The sequence below is a fragment of the Sphaeramia orbicularis genome, chromosome 10, assembly GCF_902148855.1.
Source record: "Sphaeramia orbicularis chromosome 10, fSphaOr1.1, whole genome shotgun sequence".
NCBI lineage: Eukaryota > Metazoa > Chordata > Actinopteri > Kurtiformes > Apogonidae > Sphaeramia > Sphaeramia orbicularis.
This window is the reverse complement of record NC_043966.1, coordinates 14,935,391-14,959,117: the sequence shown is the minus strand read 5'-3', so window position 1 is coordinate 14,959,117 and position 23,727 is coordinate 14,935,391. Positions and strand designations below refer to the sequence as shown.

General features: G+C 37.8%; 1 protein-coding gene across 1 annotated transcript in view; it reads right to left on the bottom strand.

Annotated features, from left to right (window-relative positions):
* afg2a (AAA ATPase AFG2A) overlaps positions 1-23,727 on the bottom strand; it is a 189,792-nt gene extending 166,065 nt beyond the window's left edge. The window contains exons 1-10 of the mRNA XM_030145122.1: positions 23,495-23,727; positions 21,442-21,563; positions 21,117-21,274; positions 19,408-19,466; positions 18,239-18,886; positions 17,178-17,307; positions 14,206-14,262; positions 13,761-13,884; positions 10,896-10,997; positions 9,528-9,681 (exon numbers count right to left, since the gene is read on the bottom strand). Coding sequence (XP_030000982.1) covers positions 9,528-9,681; positions 10,896-10,997; positions 13,761-13,884; positions 14,206-14,262; positions 17,178-17,307; positions 18,239-18,886; positions 19,408-19,466; positions 21,117-21,274; positions 21,442-21,563; positions 23,495-23,672 — 1,732 coding nt within the window. The 5' untranslated portion in view covers positions 23,673-23,727. The remainder of the gene's footprint in view (positions 1-9,527; positions 9,682-10,895; positions 10,998-13,760; positions 13,885-14,205; positions 14,263-17,177; positions 17,308-18,238; positions 18,887-19,407; positions 19,467-21,116; positions 21,275-21,441; positions 21,564-23,494) is intronic.

Sequence of the window (23,727 nt, the reverse complement as noted above, 5' to 3'; positions counted from 1 at the left end):
ATATTAGGGAATGAACACACACACGCGCGCACACACACACACACAGCTGTCACTGAGTAAAGGTAAGCACCGGGGTTAAGGAGTACAAGCAGCACATTTCCGGATTTTATAAACAGAGGCCTCAAATAAACTTCACATGCTGATCCTCTGATATTTATGTGACCTGTACTGAAATTCCTAAAGTGTCTTTAAAAGGACAGACGAGTTGCAAAAAGCGCTTTATAAGGCAAGGCTGCCGCTGTAAACATCACAAGCATTTAGCACTGTTTGGCCCATTTAGTCTCCAACAGCAGAATTTATGTCAAACACACAAAACTGGGCTCATTTTGCCGCTCGTTTTCCCCTCTGTTCCTACGCAGCTGGGTAGTACTTATTTCCCCGAGCTCGTCGGCCAGAAAGATCAATAGTTTGGTTTGGGGAGGCTAAAGCACCGAATATTTAGGTTTGAGGGATTTGCACTGAGCATATTAGCCAAATCACTTTGCACATTTGCAAAGTAAATCACTTAGGCCGTTTAGTCTGAGTTGGAGAAGTGGATGCTAAATACCGAGTCTGATCTTTGCAGTCAAATAACAGCGTAACCGAAAAGCTTTCAGAGGACGCAGCGCAGGGTTGTGTGTTTATTATTCCACATAATCAATTTTACTGGGCCTTTTTGTTTCAGTGGGCTTCCCCTGTTTAGAGAGGCTTGTAAACAGTGGGTCCGGATGTGGCACAAACCAAACAAGCACGCACTCGCGCAAACATGCGCACTCACACACACAATTTACACTGTTTAGATTGTGGAAATGAGTCATCTGCAGGCAGCGGGATCAGTCGAAACGCCAACAGGACGACAGCGAGACGCCCAGAGTCTGTGAGGCTCCCAGAGACCACATGATAGCTTCCAATACCACACAAAACACCTACAGGGATTCATTATGAAAAGCTGTTTTGTATAATGCACCCTGAGCTGGAAACGGGGACAATGTAATATTTGGGGGAAATAAGATCAGAAGCCATCAGCACCTACGAGGCGCTATCAGACGAAATCTGATCACTACTGCGTTTAGCCTTTTAAAAATGTTTTTCATTTTATTCAGGCTTATCTGTCATTCAATTACCATATAATTGACCTATTTTTTTCATTGTCGGCCTTCACAGTCATTTGTACATGTGAATGCGTAAGCCATAATAGTGTATAATTTATTACATTGTGCTATTATTATATGATGACACAGCTTTAAGCTAGTAAGATCTTTGGTTTCCAGATGAAATAGTTACTAATAGACATAGGATCATCCAATGTATTGCATGGAAATATCTATTGTTTTATTTCCTCTATCGTTCATTTAATTTATTTGCTGCAAATCACTCTTCACTGCAACATTATATGTCATTTGGATGAGACTTTGTACTTTCCCAGGCAGTATTTTGTCTACCTGTTTTAGTTTATTCATTTACATTCAGATTTATATTGATTACTTTCCACATGTCTGGTCTATTTGCATGTTTCATTGTTTACAAGTGTTACAGTGGGTGAGACTTGTCTCAACACCACTTTTTAAAGATCTTGGTCTCATTCCTGTCTAAATTGCATTCGTATTTAGTTTCATCACAGGATTTTATTTCAAGATCAGTCAAAACCACAACTGCAGGAATATTGCATTTTCTGATCATTAGGTAACATAAATCACTATGAGAATGATCAATCAAACATTTCTTTTGGGTGTAAAACATTTTGTCAGCTATTGATTTGTCTAAAAACTGGAAACTTAACTTTTAGATGTTCATTCACCCTTAAAATCTTGTTTTTTTTTAGTGTGATTATAAAAACTAGTTTGGCTGTAGCATACTAACCTGTGTAATAAATGAAAAGCGAGGTTACCATAATGCTCTTGCTGTGTATCTGGTCTGATCTGGTCTTGATACACCCTAGTCTCAGTCATAAACTTGGTCTTGGTTTAGGTGGTCTTGACTACAACACCAATGTTCACAATATTCACCATTTTATAAGTTATGCCTGCAGTCATTCCTGTTCTTATATTTGACCATATACACATTTTAGATCTTTAGTTTTTGCAATCATAGCTGAAAAGTGTATTTTACTTTATTTATTTATTTCATAGGGACAGTGCAAATCAATGAACATCTGTATTGAGACAAAATCAGATGTAAATATGGCGAATTATAGCTACAATACTAACTTGCATCTGTAGACGTTGGGCAAGTAATGAAAAAATATGACAATGAAACCTTACAAATAGAACAATACAAGTACAACACATTAAAAATGAGAAATGATCATGAGAATAGTTGGCTTTATGATCTGTTCTATTTGCACAAAAGTTCTCAAAAAAGGGAGAATATTAATAAGTAGTCCGTAAATCTACCTCGACCTAGGCCTAACTTAAAGGGGTCATATTTTGCTAAACCCACTTTTATTAGTCTTTGGTACTTTTATTTGTGTATTTGGACCCTAATAGTTCATGAAGTTTGAATTTGAACCCTCCAGGTGCTGCAAAGCTATCTTTATATTAATTCTGGCAAAAATCAAGTGGATTTCTACAACCTGTTTTAATTCCTGCTTGATTGGTTACATCTATAACTACTTATGTCACGACATATGCATATATAAGGTCAAGACTTCCGACGAACATTTCTCTGAGTACGCCATAATTGTTTGTCAGCAGCAGCGGTTGTAGTAAAAACTGAAAATATGTCCAAACTCTGAGCAGATTACCTAAAATGTTCAGTTGTTGGTTGAACGGGACAGAGCAGCACAGCCAACAACCTGGAGGGGGTGTGGCGTGAAGTAGCTCATGTGCATTTAAAGGGCCAGCGCTCAAAACAACCTTTCTGGTGTCATTACTCAGAAATAGGGTTGAAGATGGACCTGTGGAGTTGAATTAATGAAGAATTCAGACCCAAGCATAGCATTTACAGTTTATGTAGACCACAGGGAAATGTTTTAACCTGTTAAACCCTGACCATATTTTCAGGGGAAAAACGCCTAAAAAGACATACTCAAAGTAAATGAAGAATTACTTCACAATAATAAGGTTCATATGGATGTTCTTGGTGTCTATGGACATTTAGAGACCTCACAGAATCTATTCCCATTGTCTAAAATATTGTATCTATTACTATGCCTGAGTAAACTGTAATAAACTAAAAGAGAAATTAGAATTTTTTATCCTCGCCTGTTTTTTTTCCGGCTGGATTGACGATGATATGCATAAATTAATTGTTCGTGTCGGAGATTTTTAATAGCGTATATTTCACCCCACAAAGATTAAAAATCATGTTTGAACATTAAAGTTTGCACTAAAATACACTTTTGATGTACTTTTATTAACAGTAGGGTCTAAACTTTGAGCAAAAGTTGAAAAAAACATTCACTGTCCTGATTTATTATATTTTTATAGTAGATGAATATTAATATAATTTTTTCAGCCCGTGGGCAGGCTGATAGGTCTAAAGGGGTTAAAATGTATAATTCCAGTTAAAAAAGCAAAATATCACTCCATTAAATCAAGTCAGATGAGTGTAGTGCTGGACACGCTGTACGAATGCTGCATATTATAATATATTTATAAATCCTGGCTACAGTTTACATGTTCTGATGACTAAAATGCATTACTTTCTGAAATGTTCTGACATTATCGTTAACATTCAATAAAGCCGGAGCTTTCGACGACGGCTCCATCAGTGTCAGCCTGTGCAGTAATAGTGTGCGTGCTGACACACATCTGACATAAAGCCCAGTTGCAATGACGTGACGAGGAGCTACATCAGATACAACAGAAACGCTGTCAGGAAAATGTTTATAAATAGAGTTACTGGCGTGCAGGCAGTAAGTACATTTGTCTGCTGTGACTAACAAAGTCCAGCAGATCAGCGTAATGTGTCCATAAATCTGTCAAAAAGCAAGAAACTATGATGAAAGCCATGTCCACTTCAGACACCCAGACCGAGGAAGTTGAAAGGAGGAGCAGGTTTGATGGTTGTAGGTCAGTATTTATACCTGCACAGACACTGACAGGGACGTAGTTCATCTACTGGATCCTGACGCAGCGATAGATTTAGAAGACAAACCGATGAAACAGAGGATAAAACATCTTATACGCTCAGTTATGATAAAGACTTAAACATTATATAAGTCCCCTGGTTGTCTATGAGCTAAATTTTTCCTCAAGCTACCAATGTAAACACAGTGGTTTGGCTTTACAGTATAACATCTGCCCACTGGAGGTCCTTATTTAATGTGACCTGACCTGTCCTCCAGCAACAACAAACAATGAAAGGATGAAAATTAACTTCTGTTTAGTAAAGTTTGGGAATATCAGCATTTAAAACATAGTTTATCTAATCAGTGGAAGACGCATTAAGGTCATTTTAGCAGGTATTAAAACCAATATAGTAACAGTAATAGAATAAAATTTCGATTGCAACTGGCTCAGGAGGCAGCAGCAATAAATAAGACAGACACCATAAAGAGACGGAAGACTAAATGTGCATATAAAAAAACTATGTGTCAAGTATGAAAAAAACTATGATTCAGTGATTTTAAAAAAAAGGATTTTCAGTAGTAAAAACCATGATAAGTAATAATAAAGTAAGTAAAAGGATCTGTATTGCACGGTTATATTACACACTGCACTGCAGCAATACTGTGTAGGGGGAGCTGGGGGTGTAAGGGAGAATAAAATGGAATGGAATAGAATAGAATAGAATAGAATAGAATAGAATAGAATAGAATAGAATAGAATAGAATAGAATAGAATAGAATAGCTAAATAAAAGCACATGTCACCTCTCACCATAATCAATGTATGTATTACAGACTTCTGAGCTATAAAGCTGCACTTCTAATTCAGGGGTTTTTGTTACACTAGATTTTTGGTGAAATACATTCCCACTTTTCCTCCAAAGGCTTAAAAATTCTTTCTTTCATTAAGGGCCCATGCTGTTCAACCCCGGTCAGTGCACAAGATGTAAAGTGCACATCTCCTTCATAATTTGCGTGCTCAGTGGAGGCTTAAACGGGATTTGGGGTGACCTCAGACAGACTTTAATAGATGGGGTATGAGCGTGCTCTTGCATTACATTCACACTGGCCGATTCGTGATCAACTGTAATTAAGTGCTGATTATATAACACATGTGTCGTCAAGTTCTTTCTGAGTTTCAGTATAACTGACTGGACAAACAAAAACTTCCCTAATGACATCAAGATTTCCATCTATTCTTATGAACACACAAACTTCTACACAGTGCACACAAAACCACCACTTGGCCTCGTCATCCTGCCCTCCGGCCTTGTCCAGAGATGAAGTATTGATTTACACAGCCTTATTCTCTGATCTATAAGCAGGTTGGCATTGTGTTCAACACAGGATGTGAACCTCTGCCATAAAGTACTTCTGGTGTGCGTGTGTGTACATTTAAGGCTGATGTGATCAGTATGTATGTGTGCATGCTGGTCTGCAGCTGCACTGGGCTGTTCTGCAAGGTGGGGGATCTAGTGCGTGACCCTAGCGTGTCACAGCCGTTCTGATATTGTCCCCCCATTTTTATTTTTCAGGAAACGGTGTGTGGCAGAGTACATTCCCCCAGCAGCTCATTGTTACCTGAGCAGCAGAAGGAAACAACTGCAGTTCCTACTTGATGTGTTTTTGTGCCTCTTCGGCTTTTGTTCCTTTTAATGAAAGCAAAGAAGGAAAAAAACAGATATCAGCTTTTGGCTATGTGTGTATGTATATATATATCTGAGCAACGTGGTGGGCTGTGGGGGCTATTTAATCATGTAACCAAGCACACAATACAAACAACAGGTCAAAAGAGACATTTCTGCAACAAGTTTTATCATATTTAGTTTGTTTCTTTCACCTAATCTCAGTTACATATTAAATAATCAGCGCTTAATTCTGATTATTGTATTGTATTATCATATTTAATTGTCTATCATGTGTTTTTGCATTTTTTCTACTATCCCAGATGCCTATGGGGACATATAAAGACAACGAAGTTCATTTATTTGTCTCTTGACCCTCCGGAGAAAAATAAAACTGACTTGAAATTGCAGTTGTTAACATCTAAAGAAGACTAGAAAACACAAACAATTTAAAATATTGTTCAGGTAACTATGAATGCATTCTTATCTGTTACTTTTGATTTCAATACAAAACAAAATGGGGGCCATTATATTTTTTCCTAATCTGTGTGTTACACCAGTAAGCTTAGCTCAGCTCCCCATTTTATCACCTCTACTGCTTCTGGAACCCGTGGATTCCCTCAGGTCAACGCGCTACTTTACTTATAATGGCCGAAATTTGTCTATGCTGTCTATGTCTATGCTGACATCAGTACACACATAGACATGATGACATCAGCTGGATCAATGCCAAAATAAGCTACAATATGTCCGAGGGGCGGGGTTTGTTGTGCCTGGCACCACTTGTTTTGTTTTATTTTATTCTATTTTTTACAGCATGCTTCTTACCCACTCCATGTTCTATGTGTGCACCAAACCACTGAAGCAAATTCCTAGTAATGTGAACCCTGTTTACTTACATGGCAATAAACATGATTCTGATTCTGATCTGTGAAATACCACTAGGCTTTCTATAAGGTATACATCCCCTGTTAAGTCTCAAGTTGTCATAATATACCTGACCATATCATTTGTACATGTAAAATGCATGTAGTGGACAGTAAATATAAAGAAAAAAAGGCACAAAACTAAGCCTTGGATCACAGACTAGACTCAGTTGTTAAGTCAATGTAATTATACTTGGATTTTATTTCATTTTTTGTTTTTATTTTTTAAATTGAAATTGAAATTAATCAAAAGAGATCCACCCTATCATGCAGAGAAACTCTAAATGCTCCTTCTGTTAGTTCTCCAGTGGCGTAAAACTGACGGCTTGTGTTTGTCTAACGATTTGGGTTTGGGAGATTTTGGGGGAAATGAGCAGAGTCAAACGGGGTTGGGGAGGTTGTTGTCTCCCTCCGGGATGCGAGGAGGTTTCTCAGAAAACACTACCAGTCACGTCTGGCCCTCTGCGGACAGTAAATCACGCTCTTCACTGGAGTGCTTCCGCACAGCAGCCCCAGCTCCCTCCTCAGCTGGAAATGCAATACGCCACATACCCCAGGCACCGGGACCACCCAGGAGGCAAGTGGGGTCACACACACAAAAAAACAAATGTGCGCGTACTTGTATAATCACGTCGGCGATCAGGCACATGCAGATACACACATACGTAAGTCCTTGGGATGCATTTTCATGTGTGGTGGATGGGTTTGTGGCGCTAGGGGTGAGGGGGCAGAGGAATTTCACAACAAGCGGTGGTTTGAGTGGTTTCTCTCACTGGGATCTGAATACCACACAAACTCCCAACTTCCTCTTTGGCAAACAGCGAAAGATGGTTGACCCTCTGTGTTCAAAGGGGCTGCAGCCATGTCACATAGTCCGAGAAAACATCACATACAGCCAGAAATCATTCAGACGAACGGCTTGCAAAATACTGCGAGTGGAGGTGGGGTCGAGACGCAGGGGGAAGACGATGTGAGGCCTGGAGCTCAACAACGCTCTGCTTGTACATTAGCATTTGTTTGTTGGTTAGACGCTGAGTCCATGAAGCAAACCAAACGACTAAAAAACTGAGCGTTTCTGGGCAAGATGCCGTATGTGACTTTGTTTTGGTTTCCCAAACCCCACGGGTTTCAGGAAGTGCCAAGAGGAAAATAATGCAAAGAGCTGCTGGGATGTTTCACAACTGGTCTGTGGAGCTTCAGTGGCATCTTTATGTTGTGGATTTTAAGACTTTAACTAAATTTATGGTTGCGTTCTCGAATGGGTTTTATCAGTTTTATCAGCAAACTCCGATCTGAATACATCTGGTTACAGTCATATGTAGTTTTCCATTTGATTGACCTATTTTCCTGCCAAAACCTAACAAATAGAGCAGATCTTCTCAAATGCCGGACAGTCCACTAACAAACAGATTGGTTTGGGAATACAAAGAAACAACACATTCGTAAAAATCAAGCTTCAGAAACAAGAACAAAAAAATACATCCTTCAAATACAAAAAAAACAAAAACTAAAGCCACATGGGTTGCGGTGACAGTTTTCTCACAAGTGGCACATTGTGTTTTGTGAATTGTTGGGCATTTGTAAAGGATTTTGTATTTTGTAACTCTACGTTGTTTTTTTCTGTTTAATTTCCCATGTTTTGCATGAAATTCCCAAGAAAAAAGGGAAATTGATGACAAACATAATCTATCATGTTTAACCCATAAAGACCCAGTGTGACCTTTGTGGTATTTCTCAAATGAATTTTTCTCTCTATTTAACTTTTTTTAAGTGATTTAAGTGATTTTAGAGTGGGACACATATGGCAAGATCTGGAGAGGCTGGCACAGAACAGGATGAGGTGGAGAAATATCATCAGTGGCCTATGCTCCTTCTAGGAGTAACAGACTTAAGTACGTAAGAAGTGATGTATAGGTGTTTTGATTTTTGATTTGTCTTTATTTTTGGTTTTGCACTTCTTTTGCTCTTGTGTGCTTTTGTACTTTGCTGCTGTAAACCTGGAATTTCCCCTTGTGGCACTAATAAAAGGATATCTTATCTTATCTTATCTTATCACCATTTATTACCTCCGCCAGGAGGTATTGCAATCGCTTTGCTTTGTGTGCGTGCGTGTGTGTTTGTTTGTTTGTTTGTTAGCAAGATAACTCAAAAAGTTATGGACAGATTTTCATGAAATTTTCAGGAAATGTTGATAATGGCAAAAGGAAGAAATGATTAAATTTTGGTGGCGACCGAGGGTGGGGGGCTTGAAAATCCGTTCATAACTTTTTGAGTTATGTTGCTAACAAACAAACAAACACGCACGCACGGGAGGCAGATCTGTCTTGGCGGAGGTCTGCACTCTCCAAGTGCTTTTCTTGTTATAATATTATCCTCTGTATTTTGTGAATTTCCAGTGAAAATCAAGTATTTTCTTATATTTAATTTACTGATCATGTAGATGTTCATAAAAGCTCAGATTAAAGTTGAGGGTTATTATATCAAAAATAGAGAAAACTGATGAAAAACTGACTTTTCAGTAATCTGTCATTAACTAAACTTAAACCCAGTGCGTCCATCAACTGTCATTGATCCAACTCTATGGGTTTTACTGGTGAATCAATGTTGTAGAAGATGACAGTGTTTCCACAGTAACTACGGAGCCTCTGAACATCCAAATGGGTCATATCTGATGTCCATTTAAAAAAATGACAAACTGTATTTTAGACCAATTACTTACTTGTATTGATAGGATTAGTGAGTCAACAAGTATTAAACAATTTAGATCAGTAGATGTTTTTGGTCGGTGGTGGATGTTTGGGTCTTCATGGGTTAAGTGTCAGATGGTACCCACCTTCACATGGAATCATCCAAAACATTTTGGCTTTGTATCAGGTTCCTACAACTACAGTGAATGTTTTGAAAGCATTTGGAGTTTCTACAGAACAGAAGGGCCGTGTTTACTTACCTGCTTCTTTGCAGACAGCGGCGAGATCCGCTCCCACGTATCCGTGAGCGGCGTCCGCCAGCTGCGTCAGCTCCTCGGCGGAGGCGCTGTGCGGTACTTTGTTCAGCTGCTTTTGCAAAATATCTGCACGCTCTGCAGCACCAGGGACTCCCACCTAGAGTACAGGGCAAAGCTTTTTATTTACATTTATCGCAATGGCAGGTGTTCACAGCAGTGTGATTACTGATTATACGAACATCAGATATGGAGATATTTACAACTGAGAACGTTTATCTGGTGTTGGACCGCTCACGTCCACTACAGTTTTTGGGATGGAGGTTATTGTAATTACAAAAACTAACAAAAGGTTTGAAAGAGTGATTCCAATCAAGAAGCACAACCTTTTATAGACATGTAAAAGAAACTGACTACCTACATGAAAACAGTTCTGTACAAAAGTCTTAACCCAACATCAAGTTTATTATTATTATTATTATTATTATTATTATTATTATTATTATTATTATTATTATTATTATCTGTATTAAGATCCAGTCTGATACATGTGAATGATAGCCGTAAAAACAAAAAATTCAGGGGTAAAGCAGTCTCTATAAACCAAAGTGGTCGTATTCATTGTGACCTCCCTTTGCACTTAACATGTCTTTTAACCCTTTTGTTCAAACAATAGGAGATTTATTGCATTAATTTTCTGATGTTTTATTCCAGGTTTCATTCAACACGTCAGATGTTTCTTATTGTTTGTCCTTTTTCTTGTCATGGGGTCAGAGGTCGCACTAAATAGTGACTTTAACCTTTAGAACCCATTTTCAGGTTTTTTTGTGTGTGTTTTTTAAGGCTGTGCAGAAATTTCCTGTATTTTCTTATTTTAGCTGAAGAAAAGTGAATGAGAAATAAATGTTTATTCATTTTAACCCTGCAAAAAGCAACAAAGCTAAAGATGGACAAATACTTTTGCAAAATTATGCAGCACTTTACTGTGTGCTCTTTTTGTTATAAATTGCAAACTTTAAATAATAAAAAGAAGAAAAAAAATCATTAAATGAAATCAGATTTCAACTGAAGCTTTACGAACCTGAAACTTATATCTTTGTGTCAGTTTATTTATATGTAAGCTCAATAACACACTAAAAACACTGACTGACACACATCTACTTGTTCATATTTCCACAGTGAATACGTATATTTTGATGTTGTGAAGTTTTGTTGAGTTTTTATTACACAACCCATTTCTGAAGTTCTTAAAATACCCAACATGACAAAGAAAGATTGAAATTACCACAGAAACTAATAAAACTACCATTTTAAAAACGTGCAAATAAATGCAATGAAAAGCACAAAACTTTTAACCACAGCTGGGGTACACACCTCCAGTTCTTTGTCAAAGCGTCCGGGCCGGCGCAGGGCGGGGTCGATGGCGTGGGGCCGGTTTGTGGCCCCGAGGACCAACAACTGACCTGAGTGACTCTCCTATAAGAACCAGACAAAGAGCAGGGATTAGACACGTCCAGATGACTCGGGCTTTATATAGTTTTATGAGTTCTGAGTGTTGAAACCATAAAATGAAACCATAAAATGAACTGAAGGATGAGGATCAGATCTTTTCAAATCACCATGAACCCACATAAAGACTTAAAGCTGGAATTAGATCCTAAATTTAGCCACTGAATTATCAACATGACTTTTCTAGCTTTGTATTGAACACATATTATGATTCTCTATGTGTTTTTAACCCTTTAATCCCTGAAACATTATTCCAGGTAAATGTGCTGCTGTGAATTTGCATCTGTTTCAGGTTCATAAAAGCTGCTGTGAGTATGTGCTAGTGTTCCTTTTCTTCACCAGTTTTGCTTTACTGTGTGTTTTAGGTCAAAACAGGGTGAAATGACAGAAAAAAGAATTGAAATTTGACAGGTTTTTACTATATATGGCACTCAGAATGTACGTCAATAAAAGATTTAAGATGTTTAACCTGAACTGTGAACTGGAACACACTGAACAACAAACAACAAGTAATTGAATTTTGGCCCAGTAGTTTTTGCTTTGAGGCTGTTTCTTTCTGAATCAGACACCTGGTTGAACTCCAAAAAGCAGTTACACGGTCAAAACTTGGTAAAAACACAGTAAAAAAAAAGAAAAGAAAATCACCACAACACTGCAAATAACAGTAAAAACCAAAAAAAAAAAAAACAACACATACAAAATGGTGTAAAAAAGCCCAAACCGTCTATTTTTATAGTGAGTCGGTCTCACTCACTGGTCTGTGTTTTGATCCCCATTACACAGGTGGTGGGGGCTGCACTGAGCATGCTCAGATGTCTATGGAAAGAACAAGGTCCATTCTATCAGCACATTAAGAATTTTTCCTATTGAGCAAACGGTTGAATCTTTATGAATATTCTTAATAAATCATACATTCCAAATGCTCACCACTGACACGTCAGGGGTTAAAGGGTTAAGGCTTCGGTTTTGACCCGGTTCTGATGCTAAACTCAACTCAGTCCAGTGTTTTTCTCGGGGTGGTCTGGCAGCAAGATGAGAAATATTTTTTCCAGCTTTCTATACCGCAGGGAAAATTGAAACACAAATAAATTACAGCGCAAGAAAGAATGCTGAGGAGCAGGAAGTGCTTTCTCCGCATTCCACAAACTAATCAGTACTGATGACCTTGGATCACTGGGTCTGGAAAACACACGGAACGATGCGGGGAACAGACTGGAAGTTGGAGTATCTGTGCAACATCACCGGCTCCAATGTGAGCTCTTTTATTCCAGGGGACATGGAGTTGTTCTGCTGATGAAGTTATATCAAATTGGCAGGTCACGGCAACCTGAGGTGATTGGTTTCCCAGGCTCCCATTGGGTGTGTGTGGGGGGAATCATCTGTTTTCTCATCAGGCACTGACAGAGCACTCGCTGGAAAAACGACACCCATGAGACACAACTCGCCGTGTCTGAAGGGCGTCCAGCGGCAGAGATGGTTTCTGCATGATAATCTGCATTTCCAATGAGGCCTCATCCTCAAAGAGCCTCGTTCTGCAGCTTGGGTCTTTTATTGTAGACCTATTAAACATGAAGCTCTTACTTAATGCAACACAGAGCGGCTCGCCTTAAAGATCCTGATGTAGAAAACTTTGCTTACAATTCAGAACGTGACGAATGACTCTTACAGGTTTTCCTCTAAAGTACGGGTGTCAAACATACAGCCAAAGGGCCAAAACCAGCCCTTAAAAGGCTCCAGTCCGGCCTGTGGGATGAATTTGTGAAATGCAAAAATCACACTGAAGATATTAACAATTAACAATCAATCATTTTAGTTCAGGTTCCACATACAGACCAATATGATCTAAAGTGGATCAGACCAGTAAAATACTATCATAATAACATATAAATAATGACAAACACACATTTTTCTCTTTTAGTGTAAAAAAAGTAAAGTTGCATGAAAATGTTTACATTTACAAACTATCCTTTCCCAAAAAATGTGAATAACCTGATCCTCCTCTTTCTTCTTCTCTCCTTCTTTTTCTTTCTTGTATATCTTATTCTTATTCTAGGAAATGTTATTGTACTTTTAGAATGCAAGCCCCTTTTTATGTATTTGGCTGTAACCGTTCAGCCAGAGCAAACTCTCCTATTTCTGTCATGTTTAACGGTTTTCTTCCAGTATATTAGTACTTTGTAATCTATGTGATGTTTTATTATGTTAGTCGTTTGTCCAGGAAAAACGGAACGGGACAGAAATGAGCTTCTCTGCTAAATCTGGTGCATACATGTTGTTCTTTGCAACTAATGCCAGTACACACTGTCCTGTAACTAAATAAATAAATACAACAAAAATGAAAATCCTGAAATTTTAACAACATTCTGCTTATTATGAAATGTCTTGTGTATTTGTAGATCCACTTTGATCTGTAAGTTGTAGTACATATGTGTAAATGATGAACTGAGGGATAATATTGTTAAATTTGCACTTATTTTTCTTCATATATTTCAGTTTTCTATGGTTGTTCACTGTATTCAATTTTTTTAAAAGGATACTTTGTAGATGTACACATTTTCATGAGGTAATTTTACTTTTTCACTCTAAAACACAGAGAAAAGTTTGGAGTTGACATTATTTCTATATTACTATGTTATTATTTTACTGGTCTGGCCCGCTTCAGATCACATTGGGAGGATGTGGCTCCTGAACTAAAATGAGTTTGACAGCCCTGCTCTAAAGTGTACTTACGGAACCCATCCCATCCATCAGAGTTAGAAGAGAAGCAACGACTCTCTTCTCCACCTCATTCTGTGCTCCCTCCCGCTTTGGACACAGGGCATCCAGTTCATCGATAAAGATTATCGCAGGCTGCCTGTCAACGAGAATGGAAGACATATTTATCATACTCTAACAGTGTTTATAATGTTCAGGGTTTCTACAGGTTAAATTTCAGACCTTTTAAAGACCCTTTTAAGACTACTTAAAACATAATTTAATGCCCATTTCACAGCCTAATTCATAGTCATAGTGGCAAAAATTTGTGATTCCTAGGATTTAGGAAAATGTATTGATCTACGCCTTAATTCCCATTGAACATATTTTCACAAATTAGCAGCAAAAAATGCGTTTTGGGTGCATCAAACTAAAACATTAACAGACACATGAGGATGGTGATGATAATATTGAGCCTTACTTCTGAGAGGCTTGACTGAAAATCTCCCTCAGTCTTGCTTCTGTTTCACCATAAAACCTGTAAAAATACAAAAAACATACAAATTAAAGGAAAAACCTGAACAAAGGAGGAACAAACACAACAAATGCACGTTTCCACAAAGGTGCCACTACACTGTACCAGTGTTATCATGTATAAAACACAGGGTTCGTACACATTTTTCAAGGTCAAATTCAAGCGCTTTTATAGGTCACGTTCAAATTTTTCTACCACATCACCTTATCACTGGGGTAAAACACGAATCTACAGGAATACATATACTCCTGATTGTTTTGTTTTTCACTTTTTATCACAATAATGTACAATGTATGATCCTATAAATATCTAAATTTATATTTCATAAAAGCAAAAAGTTTAGAAGTTAAAAGAGAACATAAAGTTTTATTCAAAAAAAGGAAAGCTACTTGGCGTTCTTCAGTCACACTCACACCTCGACAAAGATTAAGATAAAAATTTACCTGGAGTCAACCTGAGAACACCTGGTAATTTTATTTTTTTGACATAAAGTTTTATTTTTCAAAATGTATCACCTCTCTGTAAATAGCTTTGGCTTGCCATCTAACCTGGCAGAATGAATATTTAACTAGAAGCACTCGGAGAGCACAGACCTCCGCCAAGGCAGATCAGTTCAATCAATTTAATCATTTGTTCCTTGTGCCAGTATCAACATTTCCTCAAATTTTCATCCAAATCCGTCCATAACTTTTTGAGTTATCTTGCACACAGACAGACAGACAGACAGACAGACAGACAGACAGACAAACCAACGCCGGCAAAAACATAACCTCCTTGGCGGAGGTAAAAAGGAACAAATAAATCAGATCACAGACAATTGCAAGCACTTAAACAAAAATTCAAGCACTTTTTAGACCTTGAAAACACAACATTGAAATTCAAGTATTTTCAAGGATTTCAAGCACCTGTACGAACCCTGAAAAAACCTGTGCAGATCCAGTTGGTTCTGAGTTTGGACCCAGAAAACAAGACGAAAAGATCGGAATGGGCTTCAGAGATGGTTCACTGTTGAGGCGCAGATGGCAGGAGCTTCAGTCACAGTGACTGAAGTGACATTTAGATCAATGGGAAAGACATCAGTGAAAGGGGACGGAAAGTGTGGTCAACAGCGCACATTTAATGACTAATGCTCGTGCATTAGTTCAGCAATTATATAGAGAAGGATAATATAGTAGGGCTGCAGGGCATAACCCCCTCATTACAAAATGGCATGAACATTTGATTTCAGTGGTCAAAAACCATCTGCACTGGTCAAGGAAGATGTGGAAAAACCTGATACGGGTACATGAGTCATAAATCCACCAAGTTCTCCACAAGTGGGTAAGTATATGTGTGGCATTCAGCAAGAAACACTGCAGGACTGAATGCTTCAACAGCGGAGGAAATCTGGTGGTTCTGTTCTGCTGTGAAAAGCATTTAGATGGCATTATGTAGGTCTATTTACACCATCAGATCAGTACAAAGTTGTTCTGAGTGACCACCCTCAAGTTTGTACACAGATTACTCTTAATGATGACTATGATTTACATGTGTACTAGGGATGTAATGATTACCGGTATAATGATAAACCACAGTAAAATTCAAAACTGTTACTATTGGTGTTTCAAATTATCATTATCATTAAAACTGTGTTCGATTACCACACTTAGAAACACTCATGGTGATACTGCTCATTTCCTGGAGAAGCAGCAGCACTCCAGGCATGTATGCATAGTTTGTAATGTTTGGCCTCTGAAAACATGGCAGAAGGCACTTGCACAGACAGCGCTTTGGAAATTTTTCCCCCACTAAAAGGACAAAGTCGGAAGTCTGGACGTATTTTGGATTTTTAAAGGATGCTGAGGGGAAACTAATTGAAAATGGTCAACCTGTCTGCAGAAAATGCAGAAAAAAGTATCAGTGAAGGGGGAGCAACACTTCACACACAAATGGAGGTGTTGCTTTTATATGTACATTTGATTTCTAGATAAGGTCCATGAAACAGTGAAAGTGTTCCTTCTGTACCAGTTTTTAAATCTATAAGATTAGATCTAGTCTTAAGCGCTAAATGTAAAGAAAAGTATTCTTGGTTCTTATCTACAGGGTGTCCCATAAGTCTCCATACATAGGAAAAATAAACGTTTCTTGACATAAACCATTTTTATTTGTATAAAATGCTCTATATGACTGCCATTTTGTCGGGAACACATTTCAATGCATGTCCTCCACTGCTGAAGAACTATAAAGAAGAAATATAAAGAAATACATGTTAGAACCATATATGTATGGAATGTATTATGTCTCCTGTGTATGGAGACTTATGGGATACCCTGTACAATTTGCACAAAGTGCAGTTCCCTCTTATGGCCATAGGGGGCCATCTTTAATGCACAATTGTATGTTTGATGTTTACATGTTAATATTTTAATGGTTTTGCCAACAGAAAGTACATTGTGTATGTTATTTTATTTGTTTGTTTTTTTTTTTCAAAATAATACTTGATTAAATTATTTCAGTGTGTGTTTAAGTACTTTTTGAACATTTTGAACACATTTCAACAATACCACGATAATAATGATAACCGTGATAATTTTGGTCACAATAACCATGATATGAAATTTCTATATCATTGCATTTCTAATGTGTACATAATAAAACTGATTTCAGATCTGTTAAAGGTCAAGTCAGCTTTAATATCTAAACTGATAGATGTTGAAATTACTGGGAAATTGCTGAAACTGACACCGATATGACCCCTATATCTAAAGGAAACACTTAAAGTTTGGGTTTTCCTTTAATTTGTCACTTGTCTGCATGTCTTCAGCGAAAGCAAATGGACGATTTGTCAGTTGTGCATTATATTTCATTTACACCATTAACTGTACTGAGTAACTGAGGGAATGAGACAGAACTGTTGCATTCGTATGACAATGACTTACTTGCTCATAATCTCTGGCCCGTTGATGACGGTCATGTGAGCTCCCACCTCATTGGCTATGGCTCGTCCTATCATGGTCTTCCCTGTTCCTGGGGGGCCGTACAGAAGGACTCCTCGTGGGGGTGGGATGCCTGAGGTCAGAAATTTACATATTTGAAGTTTATGGGGGAATTGTTCCCTCGCTTACAAAACACACTGCATCATTTCACATAATAACAGGGTTTTATAAGGCTGTTTAGAGTTAGAGTTTTATTGTTTTATTGTCTTTCTGAATTCCTGTGTGTCTAATGCCTTCATACTCAAAGTTCCTCATATAAGCATTTCCTTGTATGAGTTGTAACAGACTACATATTCACTATTTTCGATATCACCTCCAGCAATTACTCCTATTTTTTATGTCCTTTTAAGGTTCATAATACCCTATATTTACTCAACTCAAATTTAACTAGTCTTAGTTCAAGCTATTTTCCAATTATATAGACGCAGATGTAAGAAGAACAATAAAAACAACGATAAAAATATTAATAAAGACATCTGTGTGCTCTGATAAATATTGACCATGTTGCACAGGTTGATAATTACAGCAAATTTTAAGGCCTAAAAATCTGATTTCTTTTTAAAGTTTCTTTTATTGTTTTTCAGACTTCAAGTGGGCCTCTAGTGCCTTTATACCCAAAATACAATTACTATTTTCAGCAGTAACTTGTATTTTCATGTACTTTTAAGATGTTTCATATTCTTATATCCTAGGTAGTGAGCTCTGATAAATTCTTACCAGGTTGCACAGTTTTTTACTGAGTGTTTCTTTGTTTTGTTTTGTTTTATTACATACGATCACAACAGAATATTCCCAGAAACATTTAAAAATTATGCTGAAGTGAATGAAACTTAGTGAATATATCTTAAACTTCTTTTAAAAGCATACTTTAAGGCCCATCAAAACTGCAAAACTGTATGTTAAAACATTTTAAGGCATAAGTGTTGGTTTTTACACTTTTTATGGCCTCCTGAATAATCAGATCATCATCCTTTATGAGATGTTTGTGTGATCTGGTGACCTACCGTATTTGGAGAACAGCTCCGGTTGTTTCAGTGGAAGTTCAATTGTCTCTCTGATCACATCCAACTGGCTGCTGAGCCCGCCAATCATGCTGTATGTGACCTTTGACCTTTTATCCTCTGCATCTGGATCATCCTGCCCTGCTTTGTCTCTAAAACTGACTTTAGTGGAAGAGCAGAGGCGGTAGAAGGTGTCAGTACTCACACATCCACCAGGGGGAGCTGTTGGGATTTTCTCTGTCTGTTCTGAGCCCTGTGTGCTCTCCAGACTGACTGTATTCTCCCCTGACTCTCCAGGTGGATTCTGGGAGTTGTAGGAAGGCGTGGTGGGTGCAGGCGGTGAGGACAGAGAGGGGGGGTGGGTTGTTCTCTGTGGGGTGCTGTATGCAGGGCCTGGGTCTGCACATATACTCTGGTCATCGCTGTCTTCCACTGTGAGCAAACTCAGCTGCAGAGACAGGTCAGTGGGGGTCGAGTCCAGCACCGAGCGGGACAAGGAGGACTCGTCCACATCAGGACCTGGTCCCGGGGGAGGAGGGGGTCTCTGGAGGGTGACGCCGTCCTCTCCTCTTATGGTCTCAACTCGGAGGCTGCACGACCGCCCGAAGTAACTCAGGGAGATGACGTTTCCTGGCAGAATGATGTTTCCAACTGGTTCCAAACAGACGAAACAGTTGAGTTATTTCAACAAAGAAGAATTCATCACAAGTCATCCTTAGTTGAACCTCAGTTTTAATCCAAACAGAGTAAATGCACAGTATTACATAAAACAGAAATGAATAGTAGGGTCATATTTATGGAAAATACATGACAAAATAGTACCTAAAATCACTGTTATTACTGATACAAATGCAGATATTTCATTGATCCCTAGAGGAAATGTATTTTTTCACAATGTCAATTTAAAAAACAAACAAACAAACAAACAAAAACAGAATTAATGAACAAGCAATATTCAGTTTATGAATCATCAGACTGAGGTGTTGTAAAGTCTGTTGACAGTGGATATAAAGGATCCTCTATATCTCCCAATCTAATCTAATCTAATCTAATCTAATCTAATATAATATAATATAATATAATATAACAATATAATATAATATAATCAAACCCACTTGAAATGCTCTGACAATAACATTATGAATATTAAACATCAGAAGGGTGCGACTCACCTAAAGACCGCAAGAAGAAGTTCTTAAACTCATCTGTATTGAGTGTGTCATCTTTTGACCTAAAGAGAGAATGCAGAAGTTAAAAAACACACATAATTTGCCATATTCGACTCAATATGAAGTGCACTGATCAACAATAGTTCCACGATACAGCCACCAGATGGCAGCATGTATCTAAAATACACAACAGCTCGTCTACTTAAGCACATCACAAATGCATTTGTAACATTAAATACATTTAAAACTACTAAATTGAATATAACATCAGAACTCCAAAACATTACATTTAGTGCTACAAATATGAGGAAATATTTAAGATTTTATCCCTGTTAACTGTAATATTTACTTAATGAGCAGGACAGGCCTTGTACTTCAACAGAATCACACACCTGTGTCCGAAGACTCATCCCCATCAATTTAACTACGATGACCCCTGACAGTGATTATAAAAGTCATTTGGCTTCTTCTGTGAAGGAACATGATTGTGTGACATTGACAGTGAAATAGGTCTGCCTTGTTTTTTGGGATGAAAAGGACCTAAATCTCCATATGATTTTATGGCTCTATTCTACAGTTTACAGAGCAAAATGATGACTTTGTATTCAGTATTTTAATAGCCAAATAAAAAAAAACAACAAAAAAATATGAAAAAACTGTAAATATGCCAAGTGTTCTAACAATTTTGGCCACTACTATTTCTTAAAATTCCTAAACCAAGTGAGGTGTGTATGTATTATATGATGATAAATGTGTGCACACACACAAACACCCCCCCCCCACCCCCCCCAAAGTCTAATGAACAGTGCAGTACTAACAACACATGCACCTTGTTTTCCTAATCTCACCTGTATATTACCTGTACAGGGTGGGGAAGCAAAATTTACAATGAACATTTAGTTGTTTTTTCTCAGCAGGCACTACGTCAATTGTTTTGAAACCAAACATATATTGATGTCATAATCATACCTAACACTATTATCCATACCTTTTCAGAAACTTTTGCCCATATGAGTAATCAGGAAAGCAAACGTCAAAGAGTGTGTGATTTGCTGAATGCACTCGTCACACCAAAGGAGATTTCAAAAATAGTTGGAGTGTCCATAACGACTGTTTATAATGGAAAGAAGAGAATGACTATGAGCAAAACTATTACAAGAAAGTCTGGAAGATACTATTAAAGAAGAATGGGAGAAGTTGTCACCCGAATATCTGAGGAACACTTGCGCAAGTTTCAGGAAGCGTGTGAAGGCAGTTATTGAGAAAGAAGGAGGACACATAGAATAAAAACATTTTCTATTATGTACATTTTCTTGTGGCAAATAAATTGTCATGACTTTCAATAAACTAATTGGTCATACACTGTCCTTCGATCCCTGCCTCAAAATATCGTAAATTTTGCTTCCCCACCCAGTATATATCCTTACAGTTAGCTTTCGTATATTTCAGTTGTTTTTGTAGTACTTCAGCAGCGTATGTATATATAATATTTTATTCTGTAGCTTTTTGCACATGCCTACATTTCCAATATTTTGTGTGATATTTTTTACAGTCTTTTTGCACTAAGTGTGTTTGCTGCTAAATAGAACAGAGCTGCTAAACTGACTTTCATTGTTATTGTTGACAAGTGACAATAAGGATCTATTCTACTCTGTTCTATAGTGTATGACACATGATATTATGCATATGGGTTACAAATGAACTTAACTTACTTGTTAGAGAGAACCACCTCTTGAGCCTGAAGCACAGGACCCGTCAGCGGCTGCACTGTCACCTCCTCCCCCGGTTTCACTTTGAGGTTACTCTGCGCACATTTCTGAAGACCAACTCTTCCACCTGGAAATGCGGCAACAGGCCAACCCAAGCACACCTGGAAACCAGAAAAGAAAAGTCTCTGAATGCACAAAAGGATTCAGAATTACCAAATATATGCACGTGCAGTGGATGGCATGTCTGGAGGTGAAAAACCATCTGTTAACTGATGGTCTGAGCCTGGTGAGAGTCCATGAAATCCACAGAGAAGAGACAATAACATACATCTTGTCCTGTGGGACTCGTCAGTAGGACTGGTCTCCCGATACAAACGCCCGCAGACTTCATTGAATTGAGGCTCATCTGGGCTAAGGACGTTCTGCAGCTTTTGGGTGTTTTATCATCAGCTGTGGGGAAAATGTACAAAATATGAGGTGAATTTAAATGTGTGTATCCTTACATTACAGAGACCCAACAAACAGCCTTTGATTAAATATAGAGTTAATGAGACTGAATTAAAAAGAGATGTTGACCGTGACACCTGCTTAACCTATGCATCTCATTATAAACTGGTTTAAAGTAATTGATCCTGTGAACTTTAAGATTTTGGCCCAGAAAGTAGGAGTGACCAGGCCAACATTTCTGCTGAGTTTCATCATCTTAGTTCTATTTACTATCCAGTTATGGCACAAACATGATCACAACATGGTCAAGGCAGACAGCCATCCTCCAGGAGTCTGGGTCTGCTCGAGGTTTCTGCCTGTTATAGGGAAGTTTTTCCTCGCCACTGTCACCAGTCACAAGTGTTTGCTCCAGGAGGATTCTGTTGGGTTTCTGTAAATTGGCTTAGAGTCTGGTTTTGACCAACTCTATATATAAAGTGTCATGAGATAACTTTTTTGTTGTGATCTTGCGCTATATAAATAAAATTTGATTGATTGAGTGATTTGATTGGTTTTCCCCTGTAAGTCGCTTTGGAAAAAAGCATCTGCCAAATGCATAAACATAAACATAAACAAACACACTGGCAGACAGCAATGACCACCCTACCCACAGCCTGTAAGTACTGGTAATGACCATTAGCAATAATATCAAGGTTTTCCCTACAATTATGAGGCTGAGATACAGCAAGAAAAATATTTCAGACACCACCTAATCCAAATTATGCAAAATCAGCATAGACAAAATCAGAAGTTGAATGCAGTGGAGTTGAAACTTGAGTGGATTTTGAAACAAAATTAGTGAAAATAAGGGGGGAAATGTGACATCTTTTTGTTCTGATGTATGTGATTTAACAAAGTATAACAAAAAAATGGGAAAACTTATTTTAAGAGTTTTTTTTTCTAAACTTAAGTGTTTATGTTAACCCTTTCATGCATTAATTGTGAGAACCTTAGTCAAGATTTTTTTCTTCAGTGTTTTTATTCCTCCTTAGGCATGAAAAAAACAATGCGATCAAGGTGTTTTTTTTCTGTGGAGTTACAAAAATATCCATGCATTTAATTTTTGAAGTAAAGAAACGTGTTTAAAACCCAATATCGGAGAGGGATATGAAAACAATGAAATAAAAACATGTTTAATGCTGCTAATCTGACGTCTTCTCACATTTTAACATATTCTAATGCTATTAATTCCTCATTTCATCGAGATAATGTGCAAAAAAAAAAAACCTTCTTGTCTAACAAATAACAATTGATTTACACTCAAACATATTAGTGCAGATCAGGTTTATCAAGAACAGCAAAGTTACAGTAATGGTATGAATGTCGGGATATGAGATGGTGCATAAGTGTCCACTGTGTTGGCTGATATGGAACTAAAACAACAAAACACATTAATATACAAGAGAACAGCTGGAGAAGAACTGTCCACTGGAGTGACCACTGTGCATGAAAGGGTTAAATGTCATGCTTTACCATTGTTGATTTTTCAGACATGACATACAAATGTGCTTAGTTGTTTTTTTTTTTGTTTTGTTTTTTGTTTTACTACGTTGTAAAGTATCTTCCCAAATAAAAAAATACAATTATTAAAAAAAGAAACCTCCAAAGTTTAAGGTTACTTTTGCTTCTGTCATATTCCCCTGTAAATAAAATGGAGACAGTGTTTTGGGGGGATAAATCAGATGCTTGAAAACATAAGTGATTCTATTGATAATCTATGGAAACTTTACTACACCAGCATCCCTTCTCTAACAGCCTCACATCCTCCATCCATCACTGACTGACACCAGGACAATATCCGCCTCTATATAACACACACGAATAATTTGTCAACTCTACTGTGACATTAGCCCGCTTATACACCTCTAACTACTGTCTTTATGAACCAAACTCACCCTTTTCTATAAAATCCATGACAGTGAATGAGTTGCTGTTCAGACTTTTGCTGTTTCCTCCGTCGCGTGCGGGGGTTTGTAGGTTAGAGGAGTCACTCAAAACCTCCTCTTTCAGCCCCAGGGAACCGTCCCCTTCATTAGTCCTCTTCGACTTACTTTTATTTTTCTTCGAAGACATTATAACGGTAATAATATGCCTCACGTGAAAGTGCGAGCATGTGTAAACACGGACC